We start from the raw sequence: 13,684 nt of genomic DNA, 5'->3' as shown, positions 1-13,684 counted from the left end.
CTCTCTCTCTCTCTCTCTCTCTCTCTCTCTCTCTCTCTCCCTCTGTGTGTATATGTGTGTGTGTGTGTTCTGGTCAGATGCGTCTATGGACCCAGGCTCGGCAAATGGGCTGGTACGCGGGCCGCTGCATAGCTGCAGAGGTTCTGGAGGAGCCCATCGAGTTGGACTTCTGCTTCGAGCTCTTCACCCACATCACCAAGTTCTTCAACTACAAGGTGAAGTTTACATGAGGCTTTTTGTCATCCACAGAGCTGGTGGAAAGGCAAAGAGTAAAAAAAAATCCTGACACTTGTAATAATAATAGTGGACACTTGTAGAAATAATAGTAATAATGTTAATAATAATAAAATAATAGTGGCTTCATATTATATATTTTTGTATTCAAATATAAAACATATACACATATAATATACAAATACATGCCTTTCTCAAACCCAAAATGTTATGTGGGAAATGTTTTGTGATTATTGAGAGTGTTGTTGGCGCCCCCAGGTGGTGCTGCTGGGTAAGTTTAATGCTCAGGGCTTGGGTCAGGACCATGAGTTGCTGTTGCGCTGCACTAAAGGACACGAGTATATAAAGGTGGTGCTTAGCAACGGAAGGATGATGGGAGCTGTGCTCATCGGGGAGACGGAGCTGGAGGAGACCTTCGAGAACCTCATCCTCAACCAGATGGATCTCTCGGCCTACGGAGAACACTTGCTCGACCCCAACATTGACATTGAGGACTACTTTGATTAACTGCAGTGTGTTTAAGTGCATAATGATGGTTTGGAAAATCATGGCTTAACAAGAATGTACAGTTAGAATGTATGTACATAAATACATTTATTTATGTTTTATTTGGTTGTTCATGTGTTAAAAGCACGCACCTTCATATTTCATGGACCTCAATGTCAATGACCACGAGAGGGTGGTTGTTTGTCACCATTCTTAGAGCAGTCTGTTAGAAAACGTTTTATTTTATTGGTAAGAGACTAGAACAGAAGTGTTTTCAGATCTCTTTTTTTCCTAACCACTTTTCTTTGATCTCGGTGGAAACAGTCATGAGGTCATGGAAAGATGTAAGGGAGAATTCACAAGGACATAGGAAAAGACAAATTCGATGCTAAAAGAATCCGACTGCTCTTTTTCTAGGTTACTAGTAGAGTGCAGGGATGTCCGTCGTCACATTTGGTATGCAGCGAATTAGCATTTTCACACGTTCTAGTTCCAAAAAGAAAACCCCTATCAGAGAATGAATGGGGTTTTGGGAAGATAACTTGTTTGAGAAACCCATGCATTCTCAGATGCTGGGGACATGTGCAGTGCAGATGGGACTGTCCCCTGTACCATTTTGAAGCAAAAAGATAATTAAAAAAGAACCCAGACTGGAAAATCCTTACCTTTAATATCTGTTATCACTTCGTTACAAAAAAAAGCAAATTGTGGCTGAAAATAAACTGTGATCACCAGAATCAATAAAGTTGATCTGAAAGCATATATCTTGGAATACATTTCAGAAACTTTTGATTTGGACAGTGATTTTCTTTTTAAAACGTTTCTATGGAGAATCTCATTAATTTCGCCCAGCGTTAGGAACGGTACCTCTAGGTGGCGCCTCGATCCCTTTCCCAGTGAGCGTGTTCACAACTGGCTGTGGTTTTGTGTTTGTCGAATCAGTTGACTGGAAAAGGCAGGGTTGCCATCCGGGAGAACGAGCGACACGTCATTTCGGACTCCAAGCACGGAAGCGTGTGGTCCGACGATACTGCTGCTGTCGTACTCGCCCAGTATAACAACATTTAACATAGACGTAGCTAGGACTTCATCGGAATGGGTAAGACGATTTCATACAAATTGCGATTAAAAGGAACAACGTTAACATTGCTTAACTTGTAAGTGCATCTGCAGAGTTAGCATAGCTTTTTATCTAGTAACATCAAACAGCGTTGTAGCTATCGTTAGTTAGCTGGTTACCTATCCAATGATTATATACTACGTGGGATTGATTGATTCAGACTTCTTAATATTGTATAAGCATTTCGACATAATTGCGCATCCAATTCATCTTGTTAGATAACTGACTTAAGTGTAGTTATAATGAAAAACCCTCTTCCAAAACATTGTTAGCTTGAAAGTGTTATGCTAGCACCAACGCTAGCTTACCCATTTTAGTCGATTTAAAATAAAATCTTCATGCATGTAAGAAGGTATTGTTAAACCCTTATCATTTCGAGCCTTTGTTGTGGGGACACTTATACATGTTAACCAGTTTGTCAGCTAACGCTAGTTGTCTGTCAGTGTCTGTGTAAGTAGCGTGATAAGTGTGTATTTCTTGGTGAAAGTGTAGTGTAGGTCACAGAGTTGTCAGAGTGGTTGTGCTAAATTGAATAGTATCAGAACCATGAAATCTGTACAGAATGATGCATACCGGTAATATAATACACTCTCTTCCACTGTAGGTGGCTTTTTCTCTAGTCTTTTCTCCGGCCTTTTTGGTACCCGGGAGATGAGGATTCTGATTCTCGGACTAGATGGCGCTGGCAAAACCACCATTCTCTACCGTCTACAGGTTGGGGAGGTTGTCACAACGATCCCAAGTCAGTATAAACTCTTAACTCTTTGTGCCAGCCTCATTAAAAGGCCACGGTACTTTTCAGTAGAAAGCTATGATTTGGTTACTAATTATGTTTCCCAACACAGCCATTGGGTTCAACGTGGAGACGGTGACATACAAGAACCTGAAATTTCAGGTCTGGGATCTTGGTGGCCAGACCAGTATCAGGTAAGAATGCAGTTCTAAACAATCCCTAAATAACATTGATTATGCCCAGGACTGTGGTCCCCCTTTTGATGATGTCAGGGACCATGTGCATTTTTTGTTAATTATGCATTTAATAATGATTTATTTGTCGTATAACTTGTATAACCATGCTACATGTTCACTTAGCCCAAAATGAGTATAGAACCATTCTGTAATGATGTGTACATTAGGTTTCGCTAACTGAATCTTTAGGTTAAGCTAACATTAAGGTAGACTACTGTTAGCGTGATGAACAGACTGAGCTGATCCATTTGGGTGCTTGCCTCTTTCCTCAGGCCATACTGGCGGTGTTACTACTCCAACACGGACGCCGTCATCTACGTAGTGGACAGCAGCGACAGGGACCGCATGGGCATCTCAAAGTCCGAGCTGGTGGCCATGTTGGAGGTAACATAGGAACACTGTCTGCTAATAACTCGACTAACTTAAATCTCCTGAAGTCAATTGTTTTTTAATGGTGCACGGCATTGCTGGTAACAAAATCCCTGAAAATCTGTGGAAGTGTACGTGTTTTATATGGCTTGGGCTGTCTATGGAGTAGCCTACATGAGTGCATATGCAGCCAGTGCAGGTATTGTTTGCATAGACCTGCTGTCTGCTAAGAACTTAATGAAAATTGTGGCACAGGTTTTTTTTTTTTTTTTTTTTCCTCTCTCTCAATTTTTGGGGGTCTGGATCTGAGAATAAGCCCAATAAAATGTGCCACGCTGAGCGGGGGGAAATAGCTGCCTGTGTAGAGTTGCGTTATGTTGCTCCTGATATTAAAAATCAGTTTTGAGACGTTCATCATCTAATTTAATGTTGCATTAAGCGACTGGAATGAGGTGGTGTAATGGTCTTGTTCTGGAATGAAATGACACTGATTCCTGTGCATGTGATTGGCTGTTGTCGTCAGGAGGAGGAGCTAAAGAAGGCCATCCTGGTGGTGTTTGCCAACAAGCAAGACATGGAGCAGGCCATGACCCCCACTGAGGTGGCCAACTCTCTGGGCCTCCCCGCCCTCAAAGACAGGAAATGGCAGATCTTCAAAACCTCTGCAACCAAAGGCACAGGCCTGGACGAGGCCATGGAATGGTGAGACTTCTTTCAAATCAATCCTTTCTACTGCCTTTAGATATCTAATCTAGGTAGCAGCTATGGTTGAGGCCAAGCTGTGAAACTGAGAAGGCATCTATTCTAAATGTGTGTGTGCACTTGCATACGTGTGTGTGCGCTTGCATACTTGTGTGTGTGCTCGCGTGTGTGCTCGGGTATGTGTATGCGCACGTGCTTGCGTACGTGTGTGTGTGCGCACTTGCGTACGTGAGTGCGCGCTAGCACACATGTGTGTGTGTGTGGTTTGCGTACGTGTGTGTGTGTGTGTGCCTGCTTGCGTAAGTGTGTGTGTGCGCGCTTGTGTAAGTGTGTGCGTTTGTGTACGTGTGTGTGCAGTCCTGCGTACGGTGTGTGTGTGCGCACTTGCGTACGTGGGGGCGCACTTGCGTACGTGGGGGCGCACTTGCGTATGTGTGTGCGCTTGCGTACGTGGGTGTGTGTGCGCGCGTACGGTGTGTGCGCGCTCCTGCTTACGGTGTGTGTGTGTGCGCTCCTGCGTACGGTGTGTGTGTGTGTACACCTCTGCGTACATGTGTATGGGTGGGCCTGTGATGTGTGCATTTGTGTGAATGCATAAGATCCTCCTCACTGGATTTGTTTGTTTCGGTGGACTATTGTCTCATTATATTGAGAGAAGTGCATTTGATGTAATAACATAATTGTTACCTCCCCAGAAACTAAATCACTTCCTGCAAACTTAATAAATATTACATTTGTGGGAAATTAGTTCATACGTTCGTGGAAAAATGAAATTAGTGAGATTTTAACGTCTAAAAAGCGCGGATCTGCATTACATTTTTGTGGGAAGTTATTACAGTTGTAGGTATATCAAAGCCTATAATCGTCACACTGAATTGGTAGTTGGACCTGTCTGGTTGGCCTGGTTTAAGACTAGTTTTACCTGTCCTGAAGATTAGCTTTTGTACAAGTACAACCACCACCAACCAAAGACTCCACAAACAAGCTTTTGTAGTGTCTCTGCTTGCACTCACTCAATGCTCATGCTCATCGAGACATTTTGAAAGGAATTATTCACCCAAGAAATGAAAATTGGCAACAGAAATGCAGGCTTGAGCCCACAACAGCTTATTAGCAGAATGTCACTAACCAGAAAAAACTGGTTCGCCTTCCATTTATGTTGTTTCAAGTCACTCTAAAAACACAGACATGCAAGTCTTTTTGTGGTTACATTCCACGTAACAATAATAATACGAGGTGCGATCAAACCGTTCTGGAGCTGTCCCTTTAGCAGTAAGTGAGTACACTTCACTCCCCGACACCTTAAGAGGCATGCTATCAATGGAACAAACCTCCTTGCTAGCATGCCTGCTTCTCATGGCGGAGGTTGTGAGTAAGAGTCCGGTGCGGGACTGTGCTTGTCGTAGGTGATGTTAGCAGCCCCTGACCCTGCAGAGGAGATGCTTAAGTGATGTTGAGTGACTGTATCAGTATGGTGATAACAGTAGAGGGGTGTCTATTAATCTATATATGTGTGTTCTTTTGTAGTTTGTCACAATTGCCCGTGCACTGCTTTAATTCCCATGCCTGATTACAGTTAGCAGACTCTACCGTTGAGCAATCGCACTTCGCATTTTCTTGTAGAAATGCATCTCTATTTTTTTTCTCTCTGTTCTCTCTATGCAGGCTTGTTGAAGCACTGAAGAGTCGGCAGTAAGCAAACACATCCTCGCCCCATCAACCATTACCACCTGTAAATACTCCCGACCTTCCACCTGCACCAGAAAGACTCCTGATTGGCTGCCCTCTGGACCAGTGACTGCGCTCTTGCCTCATTGTGTGAAGGCCACTCCCTTTGTCTCTCTTGGGCAGCCCCCCCTTACACACACACATGCCACACATAGGAGTGGCCATCGTGTGTGTGTGTGGGTGGTATCACGAGCCGAGTAAAGGCAGCACCCTGACACCCCCCTCTCGCTGTTGCACTGGGAGCAGCTTCTCGGCGTCAAACGTTTGATCAGAAGCTGGAAGAGGACGGCGGAAACAGCACCCAGGTCAGCCGTATAAGGCAGGCTGTTCCCTCCTGCAGCCCTGCCGTGCCCGCCAGACTGTGATTCTCAGTAGATGGACTCGCTCTGAAAATGACTCTACAGCTGTACTTGTGTTTCTCTCTTCTTTACTGCATTGTTTCCTCTCTTGTGCTGATAGTCATTTTGATCAATAACAATCAACCCAAATCCCCTGCCCTGATTCCTCTACATTCTTTTTTTTTTTTTTTTTAAACTAAACTGATAATTGTGTTTGTTATATAATCTTTGTTTTACCTTGTTTGGTTTGTTTTTTTTTCATCTGCATTTGTCTCTTATAGAAATTGATGTTGCTGCTTTGGTATCTAACTTTTGGTATTTGAGTACTTAACCTATTTAAGAGTAAATGTCATTTGTATGCGATGGATTTGTAATGGCATATTTATATGAGAGAATGCACAGGTGTTGCATCACCTTCAGTATGACCCTGGGGCAGTGACCTTGCTGTAATAAACAAAGGTGTTGACTTGGTGTGTTTGCATCTGTCCCTCAGTCAAGGATAAGATTGTTTAATCACTGAAGGTCCTAGAACAGTATCTCTGTAGGACAATGTTAGACACAATACATCAGTTCTGTATATTAAAAACTCAGCTTTGCATTCAACTGAGCACTCACTCCAACAAGTCATTCTCCCACACATAATCATAACATTATGGCAGATGTCATCACCTAGGCGACAAAGTCAAGGCAGCCCATCCCCAAAAGAAAACAGAGGCATTAATGCCACTTTTCACCATGGAACCCATTTCAGGCTGCTCATTGTTTTCCAACTCGACAAGGCCCACACACTCTTGCTTTTTACAAACTGACATTTGCATTCTTAACCATGGATAAGCTGTCTGTCTTGTCTTTTCAAACACACACACACACACACACCATCCCAAATAGGAACATCTACCAGATGCAATCACATCGCCACCAAACTAACAGATGTTCACCAGACGGCCTCTGGCCACTTAAAAAGCTGCCGATGGCAGCCGGGGAACAGGTCTCATTCCAGTCTGTTTATGATCGCTGGCCACATAGAGTCTCCACCCACCATGCTGCAGACAACTCCGTACTGCCCTGCAGCGTCAGGGTGTGTTATCTGGTGCTACAGACAGATGGTGGTTATATTGCAGGGTCACTGTAATATGGCCAGGTCCCTTGCAGACTTGCCCTTCGGTTTAAACTTCTTTGCCTTGGGGCCCTTTCTAGGAAACTCCATCTTCCTCTTCTTGACCTCCGTCTTCTGGTGCTTCTTGATCTTCTTCCTGGCAGCGATGTCAGGGTTGGAAACAGCCTGAAGGAGGAAAAGGGAGACAATTACAGCCATGGCACAGAACTTGTTTCTGATCTGAGGACAGGGGAATCTGCTGAATGTCTCATCTATAAAGGCCTATGTCTCAGTCGTAGTCGCTCAGTCTTAGTAGAGTGTGATGCATGAAGACCTTGCCAAACTTTTCAACGCAGGGCAGGCCCCCCTTTGACAACGAGGGCTCGCCCCACAGTTTGGGAGCCACTGCACTAAGGGAAGAGCAGCCTTAGGCAAGTGTTTCTAAACTAGACCAATCAATGAAGACAATATGGTCACACAACAACAAAATGGTCTTACTTGGCCCTGTATCTGTAAGCTCTGGCCTGCGATACTGTGGCTATTGTGTGTTGTTATAGAGATGTTATAACTGATCTCACCTACATGACTCTCCGACATGTGTGTTGTTTTAACTGTTGTCATAGAGACATTAAGGCATTGCTCTTCAACGTGTGTTGGTATAGAGCTGTTACAACTGTTGATATAGTGGTGTTATAAGTGATCTCACCTGCATGGCTTTGTGTCTCTTGCGCAATGCTCTCCTCTTGCTGGCGTCCTTCTGCACTGCAGCGAAGGCCAGAGAGAACTTCTCCAGTCCGACCAGCTTCTTTAGCAGCTCAATCAGCTCCTGAGCCAGGTTTTTTAGGGTCGGGTCTGCAGAGAGAACAACCAGAACAGCTATTAAAAACCAACAGAATGTTCTTTAGATTGGACTTCAATGAGAGCCCAGAACCACAGAGGCAAGCACGCAATGCAACTGCAGGTAGTGTGTGCGGTCTTACCCTGGTCTGCATAGGTGCTGTCCAGTTCTCTGTGTAGTGGTGCGATGATGGTGGTCAGGTACGGTGCAAGGCGATCTTTCCCGAGGTCCACTGCCATGGCACCCAGGAACTTAAACACACACGTCCTCTGATGGAGAGAGATTGAGAGATTACAATTAGGAGTGTGTGTCTGTTTGTTAGCAAAAACAGTCAAACTTCACTTGTATTTGTATGTATTAGAATAGAATAGAATTATTATTATTATTAATAGTGTATTTGTCATAGCACAAGTACACGAAATTGAGGTAGCAGCTCTCAGCTAACGATGTGTGTCTGTGATATTAACTGTTTGTGTGTGTGTGTGTGTGTGTGTGTGTGTTTTTGTCTGTTGATGATGACCTCACCTTCAGAGGAACTTTAGGTGTGTATGCTGCCTCTCTCTTGGCCAACAAACACAGCTTCTTCATCACCCAGAGTAACGAGGGAAGACGATCATCGTCTTGATCGTCATCTGCATCGTCCTGATTTTCCTCCTCTTCCTCCTCCTCAGCCTGTTTTCCTTCTTCATCCTCCTCTGCCTCTTCTGCTTTCATGGCTTCCTCTTCTGTCCCTTCTTCTGTTTGTGTCACTCCATTCTCACCAGTCTTGTTGGTTTCCATGATGTCAGACTCGGGTGAGATCAGGTAAATCAACTTGGCAACAAAGAGTAGGTTCTTCACCACCTGTAGAAGTGAACACAGTTAGTGGCTGCTGACAGGTTGCCAGTGAACAGGAAATTACATCACAGGAAATGATGTAAGGGAAGTCCTGCTCTTCCTGACCTGGTCGCCTGTTGTTGGGTCCAGGAACTTCGATTGCAGCTGGTGGCTGAAGGACAGGACCAGCTCCCTCATCTGAGCAAAGATGAACAACAGGATGTTCACAGGAGACACACACAGGGTTATTGTAGAAACATTTTGTGGCCACACTCACACCTTCTTGTTCAGGCTACTGTAGATGAAAGTGGTGGAGAGACAGACACACACAATGTAGTGTAGTAGAGATAAAACTAGGGGAGGCAGAGCCAGTCTGCACTTTGTGTTGATCTCACGGTACAACATCACACACACACACACACACACACACACACACACACACACACACACACACACACACACACACACACACACACACACACACACCTTCTTGTCCAGGCTGCTGTAGAGGAACGTGGTGGCCACAGGCATGGCTGGGCTGCTGGTGCCGTCCTCCTGAGAGAGGCTCCACTGCTCCAGCAGCTCCTCGGGCTTATGGGCCGCAAACAGCTGGCCAAACACCTGCGCCGCTGTCAACCACACCCAGGAGTGCGGGTGCCTCAGGTGGGCATGCATGTGACCTAAGAGACACAACACGGCACAACACAGTCACACACAACAGTCACACACAAACATGACACAGCACAGAGCAGCAGTCACACACAACACAACACAACACAACACAATAATCACAGACAAGACAACAGTCACAGACAAGACAACACAACACAGTCAGTCACAAACAAGACAAGACAAAACAGCCCGTCACAAACAAGACAACACAACACAGCACAGTCAGCCACACACACACAACACAACAGACACAGACAAGACAACAGTCACAGACAAGACAACATAACACAGCACAGTCAGCCACACACACAACACAACAGACACAGACAAGACAACAGTCACAGACAAGACAACATAACACAATCAGTCACACACAACACTCACAGACAACACACACGACACCGCACAGTCAATCACAGACAAAACAGAGCACAAGACAGTAAAGCACAACAGTGTGTCAGTCACAGCGCTGAGACACCGACATGACCTGAGATACACGACACAATGCAACTTGGTGCAAAACAACACACAACAAAACACCACATTTACATTTATTTACACACTGGTGCTTCTCTTTGTGTAGATAGTTATAAAATGGAAGAAACTGCTTTTAATGTGTGAATCCTTGGTGAGCTGTAAGTATCCACAGTCTTCTGATCATTCAAATAATTAAAGTGTGTCTGTGTGTTTACCCCAGATGCTGGTGAGTGTATCCTTGGGCTTGGTGAGCTGGAGGAATCCGCAGTCTTTGATGAGTTTAGTGATGAGGGTGAGATAGCCGAACAGCAGCCTATCAGCAGCCTTTTCATCCTGCTCCTCTTCAATCTGTCACACACACACACACACACACACACACACACACACACACACACACACACACACACACACACACACACACAATATTCTCAATAAACATTCACATAAACATACACTGCCCTTAAAATACAAATATCCACTCTTTCACACCAACCAATTTTCAACACTTTCCTACCTGCAAAATTGATTGATCAAACACTCAAGCACAATCTCACTCTCAGAGACACAGATCAAACATCTGTTAATCTGTAAACACCTGTTTCTGTAGAAGAAGCAGCCTACAAACCAGTGCTTACCCACTCTCAAATAAACACACACACACAGCTTAAACTCACGTCTTCAAAGTTGTCTTTGTGGATCTCTTTCTCAATAAGTGGCAGAAGGGCTTCCAGTCTCTTGGTGAAGCGCTCTCCTTCAACCTCGACGAACAGACCACACACCTGCACGCCCAAACGCCTCAGCGATACCTGTACACACAAACACAAGAGCCGATTCATTAACAAATCAGCGCACACACACACACACACACACACACACACACACACACACACTATTTACAGGCAACCTCCTAATACATTTTCAACGTCAACGTTGTATTCACAATCTCAATCCCCAGTGTCCCCCTAGTTTACTGACAGGAAGCCCAACCTCACCCTCACTTTGTCTCCACAGATTCAGTTGATCAAGGTGAGCATCATTTAAGGAACGTTTCGTCTTCAAATTCAGTACTGCAATACCAGTAGAGTTGTGACAGCGAGGCCAACCTCACCTTGTCTCCGGTGATCCAGGTGGTGACCAGTGCGAACATGTTGTTCTGGTGCGTGGCGTCCACCTGGCTCAGGAGGGACTTGATGGCGAGGGCGATCATCTTCTTACAGCGCGCCGAGTCGTCGTTTACCACCGCCAGAGACAGCGGCACGAAGAACAGACCACAGTGTTCCAACAGCAGATTCTGCAAAGAACGCCCAGGCTTGAGAACACACACTCAGGAGGAAAAGGTTCTGCAGTTCATCTCTGCAAAGGAACCATTTTAGGCTCTGATGGAGGGCCTTGTTGGGAACCCTTTAAAGCGACAGATCTAATAACTTATCAGGTTTTAAAAACCCTTTTCCAGGTTTTTACCTAGGTTTACGTGTGGAACCTTTACAGAGACAGTGATTACAGTTCCCCTTGGATTACAGACATAATTGGCAGGGATGCATTGTGGGTAAGTACCTGAGGAAAACTCTGGAATATGTAAGCCATCATCTCCAGGGCTGACTGCCGCCCGGTGTCGTACTCATAGCTGTCAAGGCGATTAATAGAGAAATACGTCACGTAACAAAGTCTGTTATGAACCCATAGCGCTGTTCAATTCTAAAACAAGTTTCTAGCACTGAAGCAATTTAGGTACTATAACAGAAAATATATACAATACAATTCAAAATGATCATTTGATATGAAACAGATTTTTTTGGAAGGGTTACATAACAAAGAACATATTTGTTGCTATGATTCAATTAACATTTATTTATTAATAATCAATAGCCTTTAACAGACACTGGGGCACTCACCTGAGCTGGGCTACGATGAAGTCTAAGTGCTTTTTGAGCTTCTTCCCCAGGGGATAGTCCATGAGGTACTTCAGGTAAATCTGAATGAAAAACAAAAGATGAGGAATAAAATTGACTGACTGACAGACTGCCAGTTGATAGACATTAAATGTGTTTGTAAGTGTGACTGACTGACTGACTGACTGACTAAGTTGATAAATATTAAATGTGTTGGTAAGTGTGACTGACTGACTGACTGACTAAGTTAATAAACACATAATTTAACATCTGTATATCTGTTAACATCTGTATCTGTATAAGAAGCAGCCTACAAACCAGTGCTTACCCACTCAAAAAACACACACACACAGCTTTGACACACTTCTTCAAAGTTGTTTTTGTGGATCTCTTTCTCAGTAAGTGGCAGCTGCCATTACTATGCTGACTGAGTACATGGGGTGTGGTAGCTGCTGTTACTATGGTGACTGTCTTAATGGAGTGTGCTAGCTGCTATGTAACTATGGTGACTGTGTAAACGGGGTGTTGTAGCTGCCCTTGACTGACCTGTCTGCAAGGTACTCGGACCTGGTCGCTGGGTCCAGTGACAGCCAGCTTAGCAATCTTCTTCATTACCTCCTCCATCTCTGGAACAACCAGCTTCCTGGACAAGATGCCCTGCAAAAAATAGTGGAGGTGGAATCAATACGACTCTCATCTTTGGCCTCACGCACACATACTACACCAAACACACCTCTTCAATGTTCAGTGCTGGAGGAAGGTGAAGTAGTACAAAGGCATTTTTCAGCACACAGACACATTTGGCTTGTCTAAACTTTAAACAAACACATTTCATGAGCACGGACAACCATTATGACACAGAAATGTGTGCTTAAAGGAAATGTTTTTCAAACAGAGAATAGGATACAAGCTTAACAGAGAATAGGATACAAGCCACTTTTTACCATAGTGCCAAAGTAACCTGTCAATTCAAAGACATGGCATGACAGTGCTAACATTTGTTGGCTGTTGATGGAAACCAGATTTTATGAAATGGACATCAGACAGATATCCTCACGCCCTGCTGGCCTGCTCCTCACCTTTAGCAAACCAAATGCTGTGGCCTGGCGGGTGTGATCGTAGATATCCTCCTCTGCATATCCCAGAAGCACTTGCAGTTGTGTGTCCGTGATCTGATGTTTGGTGACACTTTTAACCAGTATGGTTATGGCCTGTCAAGATTAGAGAGAGGCTGAGTATTAGTGGCAAATCTACAGATGTGAAGCTGTGAAGCTACTACTTGGCTATTTACACATAAATTCCAGAAGGACTGCACCCATGCCTGAATTCACCTAGGACTCACTGTTCACTTAATGTGTTTGACAAGCTCTTCCACTTGGTATGGTAAGGTTTCCATCAATGCTGATAAGATTCCCTTTAGTATCATGATCTAAGGTCAGAATGACCTCTGGACATGCAGAACCAAAACACTATAGGATGGAAGATTTTAGACAGTCAAGGGCTGATGTCCTGGGGGATTGGTTTCTACACTGATATGGTTAAAACTGGTGCCACAATAGATTAGGTTGCCAATAAAGTCACATTGGGTGATGAAAGGGCATTCAGAGGATTGTGTGTGTGTGTCTGTGTGTGTGTGTGTGTGTGTGTGTGTGTGTGTGTGTGTGTGTGTGTGTGTGTCACTGAGTTTGTGTGTGTGTGTGTGTGTGAGTGCGTGTCAGAGAAAAAAATAACCCAGCAGGGGGTTCTGTGCGAGTTCTTCGTGGGTTCTTTGTCTTGTCTCTGTGGTTCAAGTGTGTGCTCTGTGACAGGTCTCTGTGACAGGTCTCTGTGACAGGTCTCTGTGACAGGTCTCTGTGACAGGTCTCTGTGACAGGTCTCTGTGACAGGTCTCTGTGACAGGTCTCTGTGACAGGTCTCTGTGACAGGTCTCTGTGACAGGTCTCTGTGACA

At 44.5% G+C, this 13,684-nt stretch overlaps 3 protein-coding genes across 4 annotated transcripts in view; 2 read left to right on the top strand and 1 right to left on the bottom strand.

Annotated features, from left to right (window-relative positions):
- The window catches only part of pyroxd1 (pyridine nucleotide-disulphide oxidoreductase domain 1), a 5,024-nt gene extending 4,182 nt beyond the window's left edge, over positions 1 to 842 (top strand). For both annotated transcript variants that reach the window (XM_080851653.1, XM_080851652.1), the window contains exons 11-12: positions 78 to 215; positions 493 to 842. In XM_080851653.1, coding sequence (XP_080707779.1) covers positions 78 to 215; positions 493 to 741 — 387 coding nt within the window. In that variant the 3' untranslated portion in view covers positions 742 to 842. The remainder of the gene's footprint in view (positions 1 to 77; positions 216 to 492) is intronic.
- An 846-nt stretch (positions 843 to 1,688) lies between these two features.
- On the top strand, positions 1,689 to 6,355 carry arl1 (ADP-ribosylation factor-like 1). The gene is made up of 6 exons (XM_080851406.1): positions 1,689 to 1,819; positions 2,445 to 2,582; positions 2,686 to 2,767; positions 3,082 to 3,193; positions 3,702 to 3,880; positions 5,546 to 6,355. The coding sequence occupies exons 1-6, from the start codon at positions 1,816 to 1,818 to the stop codon at positions 5,574 to 5,576; spliced, it is 546 nt and encodes a 181-aa protein (XP_080707532.1). The 5' UTR covers positions 1,689 to 1,815; the 3' UTR covers positions 5,577 to 6,355.
- A 91-nt stretch (positions 6,356 to 6,446) lies between these two features.
- The window catches only part of utp20 (UTP20 small subunit processome component), a 33,179-nt gene continuing 25,941 nt past the window's right edge, over positions 6,447 to 13,684 (bottom strand). Inside the window, exons 50-62 of the mRNA XM_080851776.1 lie at positions 12,814 to 12,945; positions 12,281 to 12,391; positions 11,738 to 11,817; positions 11,400 to 11,469; positions 10,954 to 11,136; positions 10,520 to 10,651; positions 10,061 to 10,193; positions 9,183 to 9,376; positions 8,823 to 8,894; positions 8,406 to 8,723; positions 8,023 to 8,149; positions 7,749 to 7,894; positions 6,447 to 7,228 (exon numbers count right to left, since the gene is read on the bottom strand). Of these exons, the coding sequence (XP_080707902.1) occupies positions 7,070 to 7,228; positions 7,749 to 7,894; positions 8,023 to 8,149; positions 8,406 to 8,723; positions 8,823 to 8,894; positions 9,183 to 9,376; positions 10,061 to 10,193; positions 10,520 to 10,651; positions 10,954 to 11,136; positions 11,400 to 11,469; positions 11,738 to 11,817; positions 12,281 to 12,391; positions 12,814 to 12,945 (1,857 nt within the window). The 3' untranslated portion in view covers positions 6,447 to 7,069. The remainder of the gene's footprint in view (positions 7,229 to 7,748; positions 7,895 to 8,022; positions 8,150 to 8,405; positions 8,724 to 8,822; positions 8,895 to 9,182; positions 9,377 to 10,060; positions 10,194 to 10,519; positions 10,652 to 10,953; positions 11,137 to 11,399; positions 11,470 to 11,737; positions 11,818 to 12,280; positions 12,392 to 12,813; positions 12,946 to 13,684) is intronic.

Source organism: Sprattus sprattus (assembly GCF_963457725.1).
Source record: "Sprattus sprattus genome assembly, chromosome: 14".
Lineage (NCBI taxonomy): Eukaryota > Metazoa > Chordata > Actinopteri > Clupeiformes > Clupeidae > Sprattus > Sprattus sprattus.
The sequence above is the reverse complement of the archived record's forward strand: the minus strand, read 5'-3'. Positions and strand labels throughout refer to the sequence as shown.

Bases quoted from the DNA above. Each gene is read 5' to 3' on its own strand.
- arl1 (XM_080851406.1), top strand. The intron at 2,583-2,685 runs GTCAGTATAAAC...TTCCCAACACAG, and splicing joins GGTTGTCACAACGATCCCAA to CCATTGGGTTCAACGTGGAG. The intron at 3,881-5,545 runs GTGAGACTTCTT...CTCTCTATGCAG, and splicing joins CTGGACGAGGCCATGGAATG to GCTTGTTGAAGCACTGAAGA.